Source organism: Choloepus didactylus, chromosome 5 (assembly GCF_015220235.1).
Source record: "Choloepus didactylus isolate mChoDid1 chromosome 5, mChoDid1.pri, whole genome shotgun sequence".
NCBI classification, from domain to species: domain Eukaryota; kingdom Metazoa; phylum Chordata; class Mammalia; order Pilosa; family Megalonychidae; genus Choloepus; species Choloepus didactylus.
In genome coordinates this window covers 127,935,265-127,958,873 of record NC_051311.1, presented here as the reverse complement: position 1 = coordinate 127,958,873, position 23,609 = coordinate 127,935,265, and the positions used below count along the sequence as shown (strand labels likewise).

The window sequence follows — 23,609 nt, the reverse complement described above, 5'->3', positions numbered from 1 at the left end:
ATTACATTTCCAAAGATTGGAATGGAAAAGAAGGAAAAAATACTGTTATCTTGATTGCAACATGTATGTAGCTTTGGCATCATTTAAATATCACCCACAGTGGATGTAAAATCCAATAAAATATGATTTTAGAACCAATAACCAATATCTTTCTTTTTAAATTCTAGGCATATAACCATAAATTGTGGTTTTTGAAAAAAATCTGAATTTTTAAAATTCCAAAGGGCTCTGTGTACTTATTCCAAAATACTCTTTATACAAAGAAAATTGTTCTGATTAAAATAAATTAGGCAAAAAGAAGGATGGAAACAATTCATTATCTATTAAGCAACTGACCTGTAAAAATTCATTGTAAGTGATAACATTCATTGAGATATTTGACTAAATTTTTGGCTTCTTTATGATAATGTCTGTTGTAGTGATATTTAAACCGAAATTTCTCTTACAATTATTAGCCCAAAATAAAACCCAATTTTATAACATGAAAGGCAAGTCTACATGAGATCTATAAAATTCAAATGTTCTCACTAGGCAAAGAGATAGGAAGCAAAAAATGAATACTGACATGGTAAAACCTTGTAAAACTGGGTATTTGAAACTTCTGATAATAAAGCAAGTGATATGGTCTTCATTACTGAAACAGAAATAAATAACTATCTCTATGCTGCAAGAATTTTAGTATATAGCCTTATTTTTCTTCTATTTCCTTCTATTTCTATTAGAAGGCCATGACTCTTACTGACACAGATAGAGAAAAAAAATCCAATTATATTTGCAATACATATTGATTTATTTATATATATGTGTATACAGATATGCATGTGTACATATATATATATAGAGAGAGACATTGCTCAAATGTCAAATTAAGCTATATTCATAACAATTACTGAAGAGTTATTTGTGAACAGGTCATATACTGCAACACATTTGTGAAAAGGTAAGGCATTCAAAACCAAAAGTCAGGCACAGCAACAAGCGTCAGAATAAATAATAAAGTTCAAATAAGCTAGAGCAGAATAAGTTAAATATGTATATTATAAATGACATGCTCTAGCTAACATATTACTGTGTATTCTGTCCGTTAAACCAAAATTACTTTTGGTGTATAAGGAGGACACACTCTTGTGACTTCATCTGTTTTGGGTTATTAAAAAGCAGAATAATTGACATTTTTAAAGCTATTAGGGACTCTGAGAAGAATCTAGGCAATTCTTCTCATGTTTTATGCATTCCACAGGAAGACAAGTAAATTGCCTACCTTCACACATTATGTGGCAGGCCCTGGACTATAACTCTTCTAAAATGGAAGCTCCTTGAGGAGCTGCTATTTCTTCACCAATGTCATTTTTCCTAAAATCACCTAGTACCGTGACTTAACTCAAAAACATTCAATTAAATAAACGATACATCCAGTTTTCCTGATTTCACATCCACTATGTCATGCAATATTTAAATGGTTTTGAATGTATTGGGGTTAGAATTACATTCCACACATTTCTGGTATGTATGGAAAAAAATAAAAAGATACAGAATCTTCCATTCTTTAGCACTTGAATGGTGCCTTCTAGAGGCAAATTTCCACATATTAGTGTATGACCTTGAAGAGCTTATGAAACCTTAAGGTATGACTATGAAAACGTTTAGGTTTGTTGCAAAAGAAAGTTCAGACATCATCTTCAAGAGGCGTCTGCCTAACCTTTCACCTTCCCTGTTTTGTTGAAAATGTTGTAGCCACCCTGTCCTTTCACTGTGAGAACAGCCAAACATATTTTGACTTAAGGGACCTTTGCACTGGCTTTACCTTGATTTTTGCACAGCTGGGCCTTTCTAACCACTCAGGTCTCAACTTAAAATTCACCTCTTCATTGGTCTTCTTAGTTACTACTCAGTAGCTAACATTTGGTGAGGACTTAGGATAAAGTTATCTACTCTTCTTCCTTGACTATCTCCCCTCTATTTTACTCAATGATACTCTTAAATCTGAATTGTTTATTTAAGTTTTAGCCTCCAATTATTTTTTTGAAAATAATTTTTATTTTTAATTTTAATTTTATTTTTTAGAGCTATATAATACTGGGTATTTCTCTTACCTAGTTTAGTTTGCCTTAACTAATATTTCTTCCCATACCTTTATAAAAATTTCCCCATCCTTCCATAAAATGCAGCTGTGTATTTCATACACACATGAACCTCCATGCATTTTCCAATACACCTGTTTTACAAAGGTTTAAGTTGTAAGCTGCCCTATTGGATAACGATGGCATGTATAAAAATAGACCTCTGGGTACATCATCATTTGACTGTGGGTTTACAAACTGTATATATTAACTGTTTCTAAACTATTTAATTCGTAGTCTATCCTCTCTCCATTGATTAGTGATGCAAACTCAGTTACATACAAAGTTATTAAAAATAACTCTATTATGTTCCTTTGATATATTTCACTGTGCACCTGACCAACCAAAACAATCATTAATACACTTTTGTACAACTAGATATCTATCCTTCTCCCCATTTGCTGCTTTAAAAAATTGCCTCTGGTGCATCCTTACTCTTACATTTAAATTTTAGAATTAGTATTCCCATTCCTTGGCAGATCCTCTTAGGTTTTTAATTGAAACTATACTGACATACAATATATCTGTAAGGTACAGAGGAAATTGATATCAGGTGACCTATTAGGCAGAGGAAAACAGGTGGTGGAGTTGGAGTGGAAGTTGAGACTTACTTTTTAGTATAAACCATTGAGTACATTTTAACTGTTGTATTATACATGAATCATCTATTTTTAAAAGAAAGTTAGCTGCTTTAAACACAGAGATTTATAGATGAATTTGGAAATGAGACATTTTAAAAATGCAGTCTTCCTAATCAGCATCTTTTGAATTTGTTTAGGTAGGTTTTCTTATATGTCCTTCAATAATTTGATCAATTTCTCCATAAAAGTTTCAGTTCTAGTGAAGTGCATCATTTTTATCATACATTATTTTTTATTATTTCTGGTATACAACAATCCTTACAATTTTTTATGTTGTAATGATCTTGTAATTAGCCATTTGAGTTCTAATTTTTTAGATCAGTTTCTTTTCCTTTCAAATTTTTATAACTATTATTGAATGTTCATGTTTTGAACACTGTCTAAACCTCCAAGGCAAAGTTCCTGATATTAAAGAGAATGTGTTTTAATTTTAGTATTAAGCATAAAATTTCATGTAGGGTTTTTGATTGATAATATTTATTAAAATAAGGAAGTTTCCTCTTCTCTTCATTATTTATTAAGAGTTCTTATCCTCAAAGAGCATTGAATTTTATCAAATATTTCTCTGCATTTCATGAAATGATTATATGTATTTTTTCCTTTAATTTGTTAACAGAGTGATTTTCATTGATAGACTTTTTATTCCCCTTTAACCATTCTTGCATTCCTGGAATTATTATTCCATAAAATAAAACCCAAATGGCAAAGAACATATGAAAATTGCTCAACCCCACCAGTAATGACAGAAATAAAAAAGTAATGCTACACCATTTTTCATCTGTCAGTTTGGCAAAACTATCTAAAGTCTGACAATATCCTATGTTGGCAAGGATGTGGGGAAAATGGTTCTCACATATATTAGCATAAACCTAATCAAAATTACACATTTTTTCAGTACCTAAGGAAGCAGACTGAACAGTGGACAATCAAATAGAAAGACGTTCTCACCCCTATTTACAAAGCAATGTAATGTTTTCTAGTTATCTAAAAATGAACTCACATATGGCTTTCTAGACTTATATCCTTATTCAAATTTGGGACTATCTACTGAAAACAAATCAAAAGAGGGATCTGATCTTTCCAGGTCAATGATGTTGGAGAATTTCCATTTCATTATTGGGATAATGGATAGTGAGTGTTGGCTTTCAATTAAAATCTGAAGGAAGAGATTTTAGACTAGGGACATTGTTTTTATTATGTTTAATCATCAGTTGCCTGAGATTATTTATATGATTTTCCTACTTACAATATAAAGTTAGGTTAAGTTGATATCCACAAAATTTTTAACATCTTTTTATATTCATCTTTGAGAAAAGGAAACAAATGAATGCTTTGAATTAACAGGGTTTATAGCTAAAAAATTGTAAGCCTCTGGAAAATTGCTCAAACTAATTTTAATTACTTGTTAAAATCTAATATGAGAATGGAAAAATCCAAAGCCCAAGGTCAGATCAACCATGATTTCTTCCATCTCATTATGATTATTACACCAGTTAGAAACTTACTTTGAACCTACCATAAAAACAAAACACAACTGACAGATTTTTCAAAGTGGCTGAAAGGTCACTAGCACTAGTTACACTGTGCTCTACCAAGCTGCATTAAACAGCTCTGCTACAAAATTTGGTTTTATTTTCCAACTACTCTCTTGGGCTATACTTAAATTATTCAACTAACTCAATTTTCTTTTCTTTATCCTAAGTTTATGCTGAGTTTTAAGACTCAAACGCAGCAAAAAGACTACCCTAAAAGAATTATGCTGCCTTTTCCCTACTTATCCCCTGCTCTTATTCTATTCACCATCCCTGACACTTAGACCCAAATATATTTATTTCATTCTTCTCTTTGAGTAGCTGTATATTGAGATTGATTTATCCTTTCCAACTGTCTTTCCTTAGTATCTCACTACATGAATTCCCTGTTCTGACACTTTATTTTGGATAATTTTTAAGATTACTGATACCCTTGGCATTTAAATTTTTATTATTAAATGGTTTATCAAAAAATCTTTCTTCTTTCATTGTCCATTTTTCAAAGAATATGGCCAATTAAATAATGCCCGAATAAAATATAGATGAGCTCTAAATAGCAGTCTCAGGGGCAGAACTGTTTCAAATGATACCATTGTTAACAGAAAAAAATCCATCCATTTTTGTCTTTTATCTGAGAAAACTGTCTCTGCATGAAAAATATCAAAGAAGAAAAAAATAGGATTAAATATGAAGTGGCATTTGAATAACACAAAACTACACCTGTAATTATTTTCACAACCAAATTTATCCTTCTCCTTGGATAAAAAAGAACGCATTTATATTCAGGCAGTCTTAAATTAGCTATTTCACACTTAACATTTTGGAGACACATATCTCATGAAATTTCTATTGGCATTATTCATTGAAAACTCAAATCAAATATGAATATTCCAAAATTCCCTTTGTGAAGAATAAATGAAACATTTAAGGGGTCAAATACATACTTTCAAAGAACTGCAGGTCATTCTTGACTTATAGTTCATAACAAGAGATTTTAATTTTTGAATCAAATGCTCTAGCACCTGAAAACTTTACAAAGAAACTGAGGACTTATTTTCTAGATAAAAAAAGAAATAATTTCTAAAGAATAAAAAATTTATAAACACAGGCTGTATGTAATAACATCATAGTATTTAATCACTACTTATTCATCTAAAAATAGTCTCAGGGATCAATTGTGTTAGGCACTGTAGGGAATAAAAATAGAAATAAAACATGATCCTTTTCCTCTTGAAGCTTAAAATATAACTAATCGGGGGGATGGGACACGTGTATATAAATAACTACAATGTAAGACAGAAAATGGAAATGCCATAAGAAAATAATAAAGGACTATGGGGATTAAGAGGGAGAGAGGAGAAAATATACATAACTGAGGAAATGTTGCAAGGTATTAGGGTGGAGTCAGTGATGGGGTTGGGTATCAGAAGGCATTTGACTGGGAGGGCTTTGTGAAAGTTAGGATTTCCTCCAGTGCAAATTAGGTGGAATGGACAAGAGTTTTTCAGTAAAAAAACAAAAAGCTGGATTCTTCTTATATATAAAAATCCAACAACATCGACAACAGATAAATAAATCTACCTTAAAAGTATAGTTCTCAAAAAAAAAAAAATACAACTCTCAAGTTCTCAATAAATACTGATTAAATTAGACAATCATTAGGTGGGAAAAAAAGTTTTATTAACTATTTTCCTCAAGCTACACTGTGAATCCACATGGTCTGTTGGCCAGGAGTTTGGCTCAGTCCCAGTCTTCTTGAGGCTAGAGAAAATGATAGCTGACAGCCTTCCTCTAGCTCCCTCACCTACCTGCTGCTAAAGGCTTCCCCACTCCTTCCATAAGGCAGAAGTAAGTGGAGATTAAAATAGCTCCAGCACTCTTCCTGCTCTATTCTAATTGTGTTTTCATTCCATTGGACTTAGACCATTTGGAATGTTGAGGGAAAACCCCATGAGGCATCAAGCATGTGAGACAGCGTGTCAGTCCCTCAAAAATGTTTGTGCAGATCCATCATTGTTCCCTATCCATGAGAAAACATAACTTGGGGAAAACAGCCTAAGCACACACTGCTATTTCTTCTTTTTGTAAATATATCTATTACCTCCATGATCTACTTCCTTACTCAATTATTATAACAGCATGTCCCATATCTATCCACTCACTACTACATGAAGACTATGCATTCTAAACATTTTGTTTAGAAGTTACAGTTCTCTAACCATCTAAATAAGATGCTATTTTACCCATAATTTCCCTGAATTAAATACCTGGCACATCACAGGTACTCAATAAATATTTAATGACTACTATATTTATACCCTTCAAAAAAGTGTGCAATATTGTGTTTATGAGAAAATATACATAGGCTTGCGTCTTCAGTTGACAAGGATATATTGCTCCCCTTCTTTTCGGCCCCCAGTGAAGAGGGATTGTTCATTCCACTAAACTACTACTCATACTGGCTCATACTGTGTGGTGAAGGAGTTTCACCACAGTACTGGTTAGAGACGGAATGATGAACCTTTAGGAGGGAGGAGTGGTAAGGAGTACAAAAGGGGCCTTGACTTCCAGTCATTAACCTTAAGCCTAGAGAGGGTCCACTTGAATGTACAGTCTCTCTCTGTTGAAACAGAGAGGAGTAGCTGACACAGCCTTCTTCTGGCTCCCTTACCTAGCTATTACTAAAGGATCCACCATACCTTCTACAAGGCACAGGTAAGTGGTGATTAAAACAGCTCCATAACACTTCCTGCTCTACTGGAACTGTTGTGCTTTTATTCCATTTCACGAAGACCAAATGGAATGTTGAGGAGAACTACTTTAATGGGAAGATGTCCTTCAGGTCTTAGCCTCCTCAAAAGGCTCTACCTAACTGCCCAAGTTAACACACCCCTGCTCTCACTACTTTCTAACCCATTATCCTGTTTTATTTTCCCATAGTACATATTAGATGCCTCATCCATTCATCATTCAATTGAGCAATTCAGTAAACCATGTATCTCTTTGTCTTTGTCTTGTTTCATGGTTTTACCTACTCCCTGCCCTCACCAGTGCATAGAGCAATACCTGACACATAGTTGGCTCTCAAAAATGTTTCAGGAAAAAAAAGGAAGAAATGAATGGCTATTTCACCTCAGCTTCCAAAGCTTCAAACAATTCTATTACCTTCAGAAACTTCCAACCTGCTCATTTAAAGACTGGTCTAGAGATGCAACTTTTAATGCTGTTCCTACAATTTCTTCTTCTTCTACCCTCTGGATTTATTTACATGACCCTCTGGTGTCATTTTGCAAATTCCTAATGGCCACTGAACTCTCTGTATCCAACACAACCTCAAAAATGATTATCTTTAAAAAAGGTTAATATAGTTTTTCAGTAAATAATAAAGAAATTATTCAGTGAATAATTACTGATAAAATGATGACTATTACTAAACAGCTCTGTGAGTTATCCATTCTAAAGCATTTTGACCAGTATGTAACATGAAATGTTTGGACATATTATTTTAACATTTTCATCATCAATAATGAGCTAATAATTAAGAAATATAAAATGCAAATTATTAAAGTATTCTAATTTGAAAGTGAAGCATCAATTATTATGGTCTGAATTCAGCACTCAATGTACATAAGCCAAGAGAACATTTTTCAAATAGAAACCTGCACATCTTACTGTACATGAAACTTGTTGGGTTCATCCAAGAGTTACTTACACCAGAACAACAAGCTTGTATCTACTTTTTTTGTATACTGACAACTTCTTCTCATCTGTTTAAATCAACAACTTTCATTAGTGCACCATAATCACAAAACCTTCTATTTTTATACATTGTGGCCATAAAGCTGAAAACTGAGGTAGTACTATTTTACAGGGACAGGAATATATTATCGACAAGCCATTTATGGTGCACATTCACCTATTTTTCCACACTGTATGGCAAACCTGTATATCCATTGTGCTTACAATGTAGTATTCAATTCCTTTACATACACTACCTTTAAACCAATCTTCAGGGGATTTAAAAAACTTTATATGTGTGTATATGTATCTATGCATATATATATAGAAAAAACTGAATAGAATTTAGACTTCTGAGTTAAAAATACACCTTTTATTTAATTATTTTTTAATATTAGAGTCATTTTTGCAAAGTGAAAAAAGGAAACGTGTGTGTGTAACGCATTTTCACTGGAAAGGTCAAACGGCAAGGAGCCCTGTTTGTGAGCCATACTGAGCCATATTCACACCAAACAGAGAGCTCAGCATTGTCTCTTTCTAAAAATAAACCTTGTGCATCCCTTGCCATCATCAACCAGAGTCTTATGTGCTCCATGACAGAAAGCATCAAGGCCACTTCTTTGCCATTGCACAAACATGAATTGCTAGCCAAAGCTCTCCCCTTTCAAGGTGGCAGAGATAAAAAGAATTCTGTAATCACCCTAAGCCCACATTTAAACATTTATTGCCCCTGAAGCAGACAGTTATCATGTAGTTTTGGCAGCAGGAAGGAATCTGTGGTTTCACTTGAATGTTGTTCTTCTTTATTTAAACTACTAGAAATAACCCAAAAATGACAGAATGCTCTTTCTATAAATAATCATTCCAGTGTAGAGTTATATTAGGAGGTAACTCAGATGGCATGATAACGCCTAACAAGCTAATCTTAGACCTGCCATGCCATAAGATAGAAATACCCAGGCTAAGAATAACTGACCCAAAGGAGTCAGCCTGCTAAAGAGAGCCATAGGCATGCCGGCATCTTCAGATTTTAATGCATTTAATGACCTTCTGAAAGCTTCTTTCCCCTAGGAAGGCAATGAATTATGCTGGATAGCAACAAGATGATCAATAATGCTTTTACCAAGTATTGATTGATAAAGACAGCTCAAGATTCTCAAAACAAATAAGATTATAAAAAATTAGCTAACGGAAACCAAAGAGTTGTTTCTTGCATGACTGGATTAGCATCTAATTGGTGCATTTTATTGCGTGAGTCACCTACAGAACACACAATATTTATCCAGTAAAACAAAGGTTAACTTAACGTAAAATGCAGTATTATGATAGTGCTTACAAACATTGCCATCCAGTTTTCATCCAAATTGTCCAAATTGGACCATTATATATTCAAAATAAGCAGAATCTAAATTTCGTTAGCTAGTTCTCTCTACTGGCTCGAGAATTTCACATTGTGCAGTAAAACCAGGATTTGGGAGATAGCACCTTTACTGACTTCATTTCTCAGTACAGATCCAAGGTTGGCATTTTAGAATATTATCAACATAATTCAAACATTTTGGTCAAAGGAAATGAAACCCAAAGTGCTAAGACTTGGAAAATATATATAATGTCTCCTGCTAAAATACATTAGCAATAATGTGCTATTTTGGAGGGCTTCAAACCTTATCCTTATGATCTGGGAGACATATCGCAGAGGCTGGCAAATGCATGCCAAATGCATTGGCAACACTGGGTCTGGCCAGAATGTCTGCTCCTAGTTAGAGACCACTAGTTATTAATCTGTGTATAATCAATCGCATAGAACTTTGGAGGTTGCCTTAAACTTGTCTTAGCCCTGTTAGTGTGTAACTTCCTCTAATTTAATAATCAAGCAGTAGGAATGTGAAGTAAGAATCTTCCAGCAGTTCTTACAACATAGTGGTCTATTGTGCCTTAAGTCTCCTAGGACTACGAAGCTTGCCTAGATTTTTGTTAATATAAATGTAGCTGACTCCACATTTTTAGCATCAAATAGATATGAAAACATCATCGTGTGCAAAATATTTTTCTCTTTGAGAGAAAGTGGTGGGTTGTGGTAGACAATATGGAGTTCAAAACGTGACCCTGCCACTTCCTGGTCATGGTAACTTTCAGTAAGTTACATATCTCTCTGAATCTGTTTTCTCATCTCTAAAATATGAACACTGCTGCAATTTACTACATACCTCATCAAATTGTAGTGAGGATTAAATGATAAAACAATCTTTGCTACAGAGAAAGCTCTTAAAATATTAGATATTATTGTATAAATAATAAGAAGAATGACAGTGACAAAAAATGATGAAAAACTTTGAGTCCAACCAGGGACCTAAATTGAGACTAAACAATTAAGTCATAGTAGGGTATGGCAGGAAAAGAATGAAAGGATAATTGATGGTGAAAATTTTTCTTCTAATCTAAATGACTAGTTCCTAATGTAAAATCATGAATTTGAAATACACACATGAACTTTATTTATAAACTGATTTAGAAAGCATGATCAAGTATAAAGTTAAAGAGTGTCTACTCAGCAAGAGCTCTACCTGTTCATCCTACAGGGGATTCCCCACAAACTTTCTGGGTAAATGTATTTTTGCTAAAGCAAGAACTCCCAGGGCATGATGTGATTTAATGGAAATTCAGTGAAATTTTCTTGGGTTTTTGGTTTTTAATTTCAAATTTCAAAACAATTCATACATTCTTACCTTTAAACCTGTTTGAAGATGTCATACCTTAAACACCCACCAAAATTTATCTCAAACAATTGAAAATGACATGCACGTGGCTAACACTGGGTCAAAATTGAATGTAAGTTACGAATTAAAAAGTTTCTAACACAAGCGGTAGACCATGAGGGGAAGAAGCAGGGAAATAAAGTTCTGGGTTTTTCCAACCTTATCAGCATGCAAAGAGTTTAAACATAAGTAAATGACTAGTTACACTCTGTGGTTTGGTAAACTTCTTTCTTCCTTAAAAGTGGTTTTCATTGGATTTAATTATTGGGTATTTAAAAATACCATGCATAAAGGCCCATCATTTATTTTACTAGGAAAAAGTTAATGTGATAATAATGGGTGGAATTGATATTCTTATAAAACATAAGAATTACTTTGTTTTGTACTCTTGGAACCACAGCAGCTTAGAGAAACCCAAAATATAACGTTCTCTGATAACACTTAAATGTATAGGTCCACTTAGTATTATAAAAACCTTGTTTAAATTAAATTTGTTTGTGCAACTGCCTTAGTGGAAAAAGACTGGAATTAGTAGACAAAAGGTATTTTCTCCTCTTTCCACCTCCTTATTGCCAACCTCCTAGGATTAGAAAAGGGGAAAGCTGCCAATAGTGAGGACGTCATGCATCCCAAGCTAACCACTGGCACTTCAACTTCCTTTCAACAATGGGATAGACCATGGCACTGCCACACTGATTTGAAGCACATGCCAAATATCTTTGAATTTCATCCAGTGAAAGCTTGTTTTTTTGGTCACTTTCAGAGTTGTTTTACTTCAATTAGATGTTTTCAAAGTACTCCAATTTAGAAAGCAATGTTAAAATGTAGTTATTTCATATTGTTAAAAATGTTCATATCTCTTAAAATGCAATAGTTATGACAAATAATAGCAAACAAATTGCATTCTGAATATTTTAAAGATAATCCTCCTTTCCTACATTGAAAACAATTTGCACATTAGGTAAATTTCTCTTAATATTTTCTGGTTCACTCAAAGCCAACACTAAAGGAATACTCTCTTCAAATTTATAGTAAGTGTTTATAATGCACCGGACTCCACAAGGCTGATTTTCCTCCTTTCCAATAAAATGATTTTCAACCTAGAGAGATCCACTTTTCTTCCACAATTACTTCATTCTTTTTATTGGGGCTCCTTCTAGCAATAGAAGTAGTCAGAAAGGATATTCAATACTAGTAAAAAAAAGTTATCAGTGTTTAAATGGATGTGTTATCTTCAGCAAAAGGAAGTAATACCTACAATTCAATTGAAAGGAAAATTAAAAACATAGTTTGCATACTTATTTATATTTAGGAGATTAAAAACTAAAGAAAATTACAAAGAAACCAATACACATTCTAAAATATGATAATTTTAGCAAATACTGCTGGTGCCTAGCTAACATCCAGGCCTCAGCCCTTTCTTCTTCCCAATGGAATCTAGATGAAGCTCAGGCATCCATCCACCCTCCCTGGCGCAGCCATGACCCCCAGACCTATTACAGTGGTTCCAGTCTCCTTCTCAGTGACAGGTTAAAGCATGGGCAGAGGATGCTTTTCTGACCAATGAGCTGTGAAGGACCATTTGCTGGGAAAGTTCTGGGTAATCGTGCCTTCCTTAAAAAAGAAACTCAATGAATCAAACTCTCCCTTCTTTGCCTCTGGAATTTGTCATTCATAAACAGATGTGATGCCCAGAACTGCTACAGTCAACCTTGACTATTGGCAGAACCAGACTTGTGATGACACTAATGCTAAGGCCAGTGGGGGGAAATGGGGGACCTGACTGACTGCTGCTGACATTCTTGAAAACTTGGTGCCTAAACACCCTGCTATTTACTAAATAATAAATGTCTTCATTGTTTGTCCCTTTGAGAAGGATTCTCTGTTACTTCCAGCAGGAAACAACCTAACTAACAGACCTACTATTTGAAATTAACTACTGTTAGTATTTTGGCACAATAGCTTTGTGGGTGGGTGTATAAGAAACATTTTTTAGCAGATATGTGCATATTATAAAAATTCACACAATGCACAAAAGTATGAAGATGAAAGCCAAAGCCACCCCCCCCCCCAATCTTTCCTGATATTTCTGTCTATTTAGAAATTCTTCTGGGAGACAGACAGATTGGCAAAAATACCTTTATAAAAATGAGAACATATCATTGATGTTATTTTTATTTTAAAATACTAAATTTAAATTTAACTGAATTTAAAAGAACATAAACTGCAACTGAATGGACTAAAAAAAACAAATTAAATGCTTCTTGTATACACCAGATACTATTTGTTAAAAGACCTCTTTATTATTAATTAATTATTTTTTAAATATCTGTGCCTGGAGTCTTTTTTTTAAAACTATGTATTTCTATTTTAAGCAGTAGGGAGTCCTCCCTGTTCATAAACAGAGGATATTAGCACTTTCACACATCCTTCCATCTCACCTCTTCTCAACACCTCATACTGGTTAGTTTTTAAAGTATATTTACTTTGCCCTACTTCATAACATTCACTTTCTCCCCTATAAACTTAATCTTGTAATTGTTTAAATGGATTCAATACTTGCCCCTTCCTTTTACTATGTTTCCTCTACTTCTGACATTTGTTTTTCAGGGGTTTTGCTTTTTTTTTTTTTTTTTTTTTCCTTTAAATTCAATGCTTCATTGTCTGTGTTTCATTGCCAAGCAGTTTTTTTCTCCAAGAAGGCCTCATGGAAGCTGTTCTTGAAGACCTCTTTCGTGTTTGACAATTTCTACCTGGTCTTCCTATTTTCTCTATACTCTAATGACATCTTGGCTGAGTGTAACATTAGGCTGCACTTCCTTTAAGACTTTAGAGATATTTCTTCATTATCTTCTGGTAGTGACTGTTCAAAGTACAGGCAATAGCATATTAAGTCTCTCTTGCAGGATCCCCACACTCACCCACCATAGATTTTTTCAGCCTCAACTGCCTGAATGCCTGAAGAATTACCATTTGAAATTCAATATCCTAATTAGGACATAACTCTGTACTGAGCCTTTGTATCAAATGTTCTTAAAACAAGTAGTGCTCTTTCAATCTGCAGATTTTTTTTTTCCTTCAGTGAAATTATCTTTCTTCATTTTTGCAAAATCATCTTCTTTTTCATTGTTTTGGATTATCAACTTTAGGGACACAAATAATCTTTTTGTTGCAATATTACTAGGTCTTTCATATCTATTACCTTTTCTCTAACTGCTTTACCCCATTTTTCTTTTTTATTCACAATGATTGTCTAAAGCCTTTACTCTTTGTCATTAAAGATTTTCACTACTGTCTACACTGTTCCCTGCTATTTCTGATGAATATTTTAGTTCTATAATAATCATGTTTTCTCATTCTCAATTTCATGTGCCCTTACATCTACAATCTCTTTTTTTCATCTCATTCTATTGTTTTTTCACCACATCTTCGATCTCTTGTTTTATGGAGTTCATTCTCTTAGTAAGGTACTCTATTTGTGGGATATTATAGATAATTCCACAGAGTTGATGTTTTCTTCTTAGTGGAATTTTTATCTTTCCATGAATGGTTCTCTCTTTACTAAATCTCTATTAATTTTCCTGTAATGGGTTTGCATAATTTTCAAGCCCTTTTGTTTCATTTTACTCAGGCTGGGCAGCTCTTCTTTTTCACCTTCAACAGTGTACGTGACTTTTGGCCCTTTTCCCGCTGTTCTAACACTCCACTGCATCTGATGCTGAATTTCAGGGCTGAGTATGTTGTACTCTATCCACATTTCTGTACACTGAGGGAAGAGTGAAGGGAACACAGGGCAACCGGTGGTACTGTTGTGTGGATAAGACAAGAAGGCACTCCTTCCTCAATATGATTTCTAGCCATCTGCTAGAAGTTGGCCATAATAAATACACAAATCTACATGTGTGAACTGTGCCTCTGAGATTTGATTACTACATAACCTGCACAAGTTTATAAAACAACATTGGAGAGGTGGGGGTAGTAAAGCCACAGCTGAAGATATTAACATGCAATACTAATTATTTTAAATGGTCAATGCCCCTTGTTTTGAGATTTCATTCAATGCCCTGTCCCTTCGTTGGGAAACAGTATCCCATTACAAATGGAACATTTTCCCAACAAAGGATGTTGCTGTGTAACTTCATTTCTCCAGAGGCAGTCCTGTTGGTTCACCTCTCTCCATTTTAAAGGTTTCTCTTGCAGAATTCTTTATACTATTCCTCAGTCACAAGAGAAAAAACAAAACAAAACAAAACAAAACAAAAAGTATCTGAAGATATCTGCTCAGTTTGCTTCTCTCCAGATGTGGGAATGTCAGTGAGAATTCTGAGGAAGCTGTCAACTTGCAATATTCAAGGAAAGCCCAGCAGATAAGCCCTGGTAAGTCTCTCTGTTATCATCAAAGCCCCTTGCCTCCATTTTTCCCTTCCCTATTAATTTCTGAGGTATGCTGCATCAGGTCATATCAATTACTTTGCTCAGTAATTGCTGAATATTGGGGGTGATGTTTGCTTTTTGCTAGCTTATACTATTTTTGGCTCACTATATTACCTATCAGTGGTGAGAAATTAAGTGGTACATTTTCACATCTCTCAACTCCAAAATCAAAATCACCATTTAGAACAGCTTTAAAATTTGGAATTTTGGTTTATTTCAGTCTTCTGAGGGGTTTTATTATATTTTCTTACTTAATGGACATAACAATTATTGTGCTGCCTATTTCCTCTACAGAAGTATAAAATACTCATTCTGGTCTCCATTCTCAATGGGCCTATTTATAATTACCTTTTTGATTGCCACCTATCAAATATTCCAATTGATAACAGCCTTGTGAGTGAAGATAACCTGAGTTAGAGAATGGCAAAACAGTAATTATGGGGAATACCAGAAGTGTTTCTTGACATGACAGGTACATTTTACAGACTTACATTTTCATAATTAGATTCTGCTTTTCAAGTAGACATAAATGACTACTGAATCTAAAATGTTCCCTTCCTCTTGACACCACATACCAATGGAAAAAAAAAAAAGTTCAGAAAGAAGGTACATTTTCTATGAAATAAATTCAGGAACTATATGTAAATGTTTTTCTTTTGTATACTACAGTAAGAATACCTGGTGGAAATGTGAGTTTTCCTTATTGTAAATGTATTTTACATTAATGCTGTACAAAGTCTAGGAAATTTCTTCATAAAAATCAGTCCAATATTTTCTGGAAAGCTCTGCTGTCCAATGTGTTAAGCAACATGCCTGGCAATAGGAGCTTTGGTTTTATTTCTATTCTGCCAGCTTCTGCTGAGTGACTTGAGTGGATATGTCTACATGCTACAGCTTCTGCCACAGTTATCACTTATACTGGCCCATCCAGGTCACAAAAGTGGAGACTTGATTTGGCAGGATGTGTCACTCATACCGAATTACAAGAGTCAACATCATAGAAGTTTTTGAAACAGACAAGAACAGACTAAATTGTAGAACCTAGTTCTACCTAAGATATCTAGTCTGGTTTAGTCAATATTAGAAAAAGAAGGGAACCATATAAAACATTTGCAATCCAATAGAGTATAAAAATCTCTGATTAAAATTAATCATCTATATTAATGCATAGTATCCAATATAACTAGAATAACAAATGGGAACACTAAAGCCGCTATAATAATACTGTTTTAGCTAATAACAGAACAACTAAACAACAACAAAACAAAGCTTTCTCACAATTAATCTTAAGAAACCTGCCATTGGGGTTTCACAGTTCACTCACATATTCTACAACTTCTCTGCCTTTGATTATAACGTTTTGAGACCTTTCACACAAACACACACACCAACTACCCTACTTTATAGCCACAATTTGCCCAAGGAAAGGATTTGAGGCACGCTTAATTAATTCTTATGAAAATCAAGATAACAAAAGAAATAGCTAATTTATAAGACAATTAAGAAAAATGATTACCAAAAAAAAAAAAAAAAATTTCTCTTGAGACATACAATCTGACTCATCTGACTTGTTCAGCAAGATGGAGCTTGCTATTGAAGAACCAAGATCCCAGGCCCATTCACTAGTAACAGTAAGCAATGGGCATGTACTTTGAAGACATGTTGATGCATGTGAACGTCACAAGAATGCTAAGAGTAATCAGGAGGATAATCGTTATTTTTCACTTTACAGATGAGTCAAGTGATTACAAAACTGGGCTATCTGCAGAGCTCATGTGAGAATGCAGGGCTTTTGACTGCCAGAAGAATGCACTTTCCACTACTCTGCCCAGCTGCCATATACCTTTTACGTCTTTCAGATCCAAAGATTCAATCCACTTCTAAATCTACTAATCACACGCACACCACTATCCAAAAGAGGGCTGAAGACCTATAGCTAAATTAAGACCAAAACACCCTTACTTTAGCAATTAACTCAAAGGACAAACCCTCTGAAGAAGTTTATCAGCATCACCTTTACATTCCCAATCCCCAAAAACAGTGGTTCTGAAAGTCTGCTGCAGGTTAAAAAATCCCAATGCCCAAGCCACTCCCCATACCAATCAAATCAGAAATTCTGGGTAAAACCTAGGTGTCAGTGTTTTGTAAAAATGCTCCTAGTGACTCCAAGTTTGAAAGCCATTGGCTGGCAGGAGGTATACAATCAAGACCTGGTAAATTAAATTTTAGGATATATTAATTAAATAAAATAAAATGCTTCCTGACAATAGAAGTGTTATGCAATTGTTTTACTTTTCATATTTTAACAATAAATACAACTTGGATCTTCCTATTTATAATAGGTTTAGGAGTTGATGTCAATGTATATCACTTTTCATTTAGTAGCTCGTGCTTAAACGTTGTCTCCTTTAGAAATGAAAATGGTGTGGACTGTTCTCAATCCACCTTGAAATACTGTTGCTTTGTATAAAAATCATTAAATTTCAGGAAAAATAACAATCTCAACTGAAACTAGAGTAAACTTGTATGTAATTATCAAAGATGTGAAGCTTGCAAACACCTGTTGCAAGTCGGGTGTCCGCAGGCAGTCGCTGGGTGGAAGACACAGCTGTTTTAGCATTTAAAAGAGTTAAACCTGTAGCACAGAGGCAGGAACTAAAAGGATAAACTGTAGTACCGAAGAGATGTCTGAAATAGTTATTTTAATTAAGAGTCTGTCCATATTTTTAAAATCAAATGCTAAGTTAAACAACCCGTTCCAATAGAGGTGTACCTGCTGACTTCTCCTCCTGTCAGCTTTACAGCCACAAAGATGATAAATTGTAATGAAATTCTGGCCAGTTTGCTTTTGTTAAGCCGACACTACTAATGAAGATAATTCCTGTCACTTAAGTGTAAACATCCCAAATTGTACAAACTTGATATTTTATTCTGATGTCATGAAAAGATTAGGTTAACAGAAGGATCTTTAAAATCATAACTGACATAGGTTTAAAGAAATTTTGCTTCAAACATAGATCAACAGATGGGAAAGAGTATCAACACCAAAACTGACATAATGCCAACCTGTGGAATATTTCTTTCACACCTATCTAGACCAAGTAAATGTTGCTTTATGTTGCATTCTTACCAGGAAAGTATAGGTGGTAACTTATAATTACGATTAAGCCTACACTGGAACTTAGAAGACTGAGGGAGAACTTGAAGCCAATTCACATTTAAGCAATCAAAAGAGGACAGAAACAAAAAGTTCCCAAAGCTTTATGAACTAGGTATAGGAAATAAATATGAAAAGCAATAATTACAAGCACTATTGCCTTGAGAATATGCTCTTTTAACAAATAAAAATTGATAAAGCTGACCAGCTTTGTCTCTCATCAGCACAGCTCTTTTAGAGCACATGAACATACACTGAGAAACCAGAAATTAGAATCTGTTACTGTTATTCTATAAAACATTGCACCTGCTTTGAATACATTTGTATGTGTGTTATGCCTTTGCATCTGCCTGACAATGCTAGACAACTCCAAATATTTTTGAAGAAAATTAAAATAAGCATCTGCTAATAATAATTTTATTTCATCAAAAATAGTTTCATTTTGGGCTGCTGAAAAAAAAGTCACATTATGGAAAGAATAAAACTACCTTCATAACTTTGGAGCAAACACATTTCAGAAGGTAGTTCTATAAATAGATGTGCTTTTATATGTACAAGGTAAATATAAAATCAAGCTGGCTGAGACTGCAATATAAACTGAAGCCCCAATATGAGCTTTCCTGCTTTTAAATATCCCATTAGAATATGCTTACAATCAGCACACATCTCCTTTTTCTAGTTGTATAGTAAGGCAGAACCCCTCACTACATTTTACTTATCCCAGTCTCATCTTTCATCAGAAGCAATAGTTTGCAATTTCATTCAGAAGCAGCTGTCCCTAAACAGACTCTGAATATGTACAGAAACAGTAATGGAAGGAATCTAAGTTAAACCTTACAGACGCACCAAGAAAATAGCAACAAGAAAGAGGCAGTAATTCCTTAAGAGAAGTGCTTTTCTTAGCTGTTTTTCAGAAGCCAGTCCCCTTTCAAACATAAAACGCCTCGGTTATGGAAGAGGATCTTACCTGAGCTGATCATACTGTGCATTCTTTGCTGAGCCAAGAGCTGCTCTCGTCCAGCCACCCCATCTGAAGAAAAACACGAGTCACTCTCGTAAATTGTCTGCAGCATATTCCAATCACTTACTTCAGCTACATGGAAGATTCATCACTGCTCAGTTGAAGGGCCCCAGGAGCTACCCTTGCTGGTCCTCCCTCTCCCCGAGGAGAAGCAGCAGAGGATCAACTTCGACAATGATTTCCTTTCTCTTAAGATGGACATACACTTTTAAAAAGACCTGGACACTTTGACTATGTTACCGACCTGTATGCACAGAAGGGACACAGTGGATGCTGTAGCTCTCTGGAGTTTAGGTGATCCCGGAAACTAACAGCAGGTGGGAAATAGGAATGTGCTTCGGAGTTGTTTCTTTGTCAGAATAAGTAGAAAAATATTAACTCGACCCAAGAGAAAAAGAAACCAATTAAACCTGGCTTATAGTTCCTCAGGCTGCTAGGGTTTGGTTGCAAAACCCTCAGTCCTGCAAGTGGCTCCAGCCTAGTGCCCTCCTCCTGTTTGTGTGTCTCTCTCTTCCTCCTTTCTCGGTGGCTCAGCTCAAGTTGGCTAAAGCTAGTGATAATCTATTTGCATATGAATCAACAACAGCCTGGCCCACAGGCACAGAAATAGAACAATGGTCGGCCTGAGCCAAAAATAGGTCAAGCATGGCCGAGTGATTGGAGCCTGCATTAATGCATTTAAAAATACCCCAGCAAACCCAGCTGTCCAGCCTCTATCTTTCAAACCATAATTCTCTATTGCAGGGCCTAAAAAGCAATTAACTCTTTCCTTCCTCCAAGCTTGCTGAACACACTGTGCTTCCTTACTGGAGAAAAGCTTCCAGGGAAAGGAAAGCTTGAAAACATTAAGAATCATAATTCTAAGGGGGCAAATGCACATACATTGAATTTTATTTTATTTTTGTAGTATGTGTTTTTGGAAGAGAGAGAGTGAAAGAAGTGCAGAGTTCTCTATTGGTTTTAAAATAATACTGGAAGCTTTTGCTCATAATGTGGTTTCTGCCTCACCCACGCACAGCAATCCTGGTGTTCTATTTTTGTTGCCTGTTTCTCTGGCTACACTGCAGTTGGCTGTAGCACTAGAAGACTTTCTGCCTTCTAGTTTCAGGACTGACAGGAGATTTAGTGGAGGTAGTTTTGGAAAACAAGCACACCCTAGAATAAAATGTTTATGAAGGACTGGCTTGAGTTTTCCTATTTATGTGAAGAAATGGTCCATTTCACAAGTCCTAATGTGATCTTAGCATCCTCTATCAATATTATTATATCCAACTCCTACTATATCTAAACCAAAAAAATAAAAATGAAAAGGTAAAACATGGCTTAGACCTGAACACTTGCCCTCTATTTCAGCCTTTGAGGCTAACTTCAGTTTTTCCTGCAAAGGAAAAGAATTATTGGCACTTTCCTAGGGATGGATACAGAATGACTGAATATATACACCTGGGGGTCATTAAATGTAGTCAGCACCCAACTATGAATGTTCAGTCTGCATCTTCACATTGGTTGTCTGGAACACAGACCTCACTTTTCCACACTAATAACATTTATAATATTGGATAGATTACCAAACCAGTCCATATTGTGGCATTCACCTATAAAGTAAATGAACAATAACATATAGTACTAAAAGTCCTATAGCCTCTGGTGTACATTTATAACCTCATTTCTATATGATAAATTTTTCATTCCACATTGGGATGACAGCATCTAACCACTCTCAAGGGTAACGGCACAAGTGATAATCTCCCAGTCATGGGAACTTCCCTCTCCCTTTTCTCAACTAGATCAGCAAGGAAAATGGAATTCCTAAGTCATCAGCAGCAACAGGGAAGGGAAGAGAAGAATCTGATTGTTTCAAGGGCCCTGGCACAATCAGCTGGAGGAGAGATCTTGGTCAACCCTAGAGTGTGGGGAAGCAGAAGCGAACAAGGGAATAGGAATTTGGGGTAGACAGGAAGAAATATGATTAGCTATTAGAGAGCCTACTGCTGAGGAAGATGGCACTGAATTCCCTTTTTTCATACATTAACTGCTATTGAATACCCTTCTTTTTGTGAAATTGTATTTGGACAACTAAGTTACAAGATGTAAAAAAGGAAGTTATTCCAAACCGCATTTGACTTAAGGTCAACAAAGAAATCTTAAATGCCTCTTAAGGAAAAAAAACATTTGATTCCATATGATATCACAAGTAAACTTTACATCAATTAAGAAATTTGCATCAAAATTCAAGAAACTGAAATATTGCGGATCTGACAATTTACGCTGGAGATGATGTATTTATGAAGTAACCAATCATAACATTTTAGACCTTGGAGGAAACTTTGAGATTGTTTACAACTGAGTTCCAACTATGTCCCTCAGGATGCCAGGGTACCTGTGAGTTGCTTCACTGTTTCCTGCAAGAAGAGGTTCTCCCACCAGCTATGGCAGCTCCACATTTATCTGTTTACATCTGGGGACATGTGTAAGATTTCTTTTGAATGACTTCTTATATTAAGAAAAAGATAATTTAAATCCACTCATTTAGTCCAAATAAGTTCCCCATATTACAAGTGAGGAAAACAAAGAGGCTTCCCCAAGCCCCTAAGTTTACAAAAGCAGTCACTAATGACGTTAGGACCAGAAAAACTTGCTTAAAGTAACATAGACCTAAACGTGTAGGTCTAGAATTCATGTTTTTTCAGCTCCACCATCTTGTCCCTTACTAAAATGATGCAAGTGAATACATGGGATAGTCGGAATAAAATTTAATATTATGATGCAAAATCGAACCACTATTGAGATGAAAGTTCATGTTGAATATGTTTCCATAATTAAAAATAAAAGGAGCAATTGAACAGATATTGACAATCAAATGCAATATACGATCCTGGACTGGATTTAATGATGGAGGAGAGGAGTCCTAAAGGATATTATTGGGACACAGAAAAAACTGGAATATCAACTATGAGAAAAGAAACAAAACAAAATGGAGTTACTATCACTGAAAGATTTAAACTGGAGTCAGGAGGCCATTCAGGAGGTTACTCTTATTCATGTCTTATCCAGGTATCACACACTGCCAAGGTGTGCAAAATAAAAAGCAACTATATTTCTGAGGACACCTGGACTCCATGAAACAACTGCAAGATAAACTGTCTACCTTGAAGGACATTTGGAAAGCCCCAAATATCCACGATACGTAATCTTTTTCTTTAAAAACTCTTGCTTGGAAAACACAAAGTGGAACACAGTTTGGGTGGCTACCTGAAACTGTGCCCCAAACTGCAATTCTAAGACCCCAAATAAATGCTTTTGTTGCCTTGCAGCTCAGTTTGTTATTTCTCAGTCGAAAACTGTAAGCTTTATATCAATGTACCCGGAAGTATTCAAGAAACATGGTCTATACAACCTACCTTAGAAAATAATGATATTGATCGATCAATTGATAGATAAATAGGAAGAAAGCAAGCATGGTACAGCAAATGTGGCAAAATGTTAAAAGGTGGTAGATCAGTGTAGTATCTGGGTAAGAAGTATATTGGAGTTCTCTGTATAGTTTTTGTATTATTTTTGCAACTGTCCTGTAAGTGTGAAACTTTCAAAATAAAAAGGTTAAGAATTAAAAAAAAAAAAAAGGAACTACTGTCTGATTGTTTCAGGGTGTTTTTTTGACAGAATATACAAAAATAGTGATAAACATCTAAGAGGGATTAAAAAATCAGAATATTAACCCATGCCTATATATCTTTTGCTGGTTTAAGTTTAAAATACAGCCCCAATCATTGGTTTACAAAAAGGTTTTCCAAAGTGAAAAAAAAAAAAAAAAAATCCAGAAGAATAAGTTAGTAATTATCATATTCCATGGAGGTTCCAGGAAAGGGCATTCCACATAAAATGGTATAAATATTGTGAATTCTTCTCTTTGACCAAGTTATTTAACTTGATGTTTATTTAAATTTCATCCATGCATTTTTTTCAGCAATTTAACCATTAGCAATCTTGTCTTTCACTTAACTTTTGATAATGAAAAATTAGTTTAGAGTAAAAAGACATTAGACACATCATAAAATAGATCCTACTTGTCTCTAGGAGGAAAAATAAGCATCATTAAAACAACCACCAAGGATATTGATTGCCACAGTTTCATTATACAGGAGCTTAAATATTAAGAATGTTGTGTTAATTCTTCTCACAGCATTGCAATAAGGTTAGTAAAGAAACA

The 23,609-nt window shown here is 34.7% G+C and overlaps 1 protein-coding gene across 18 annotated transcripts in view; it reads right to left on the bottom strand.

Moving 5' to 3' along the window:
- HDAC9 (histone deacetylase 9) overlaps window positions 1–23,609 on the bottom strand; it is a 996,855-nt gene that overhangs the window by 540,301 nt on the left and 432,945 nt on the right. For 16 of the 18 annotated variants that reach the window (XM_037836859.1, XM_037836851.1, XM_037836858.1 and 13 more), the window contains one exon: window positions 19,346–19,408. In XM_037836859.1, the coding sequence (XP_037692787.1) occupies window positions 19,346–19,408 (63 nt within the window). Of the gene's footprint in view, window positions 1–19,345; window positions 19,428–19,643; window positions 20,153–23,609 lie in introns of those variants that run through there. The other 2 variants (XM_037836852.1, XM_037836863.1) reach the window with 2 other exon arrangements.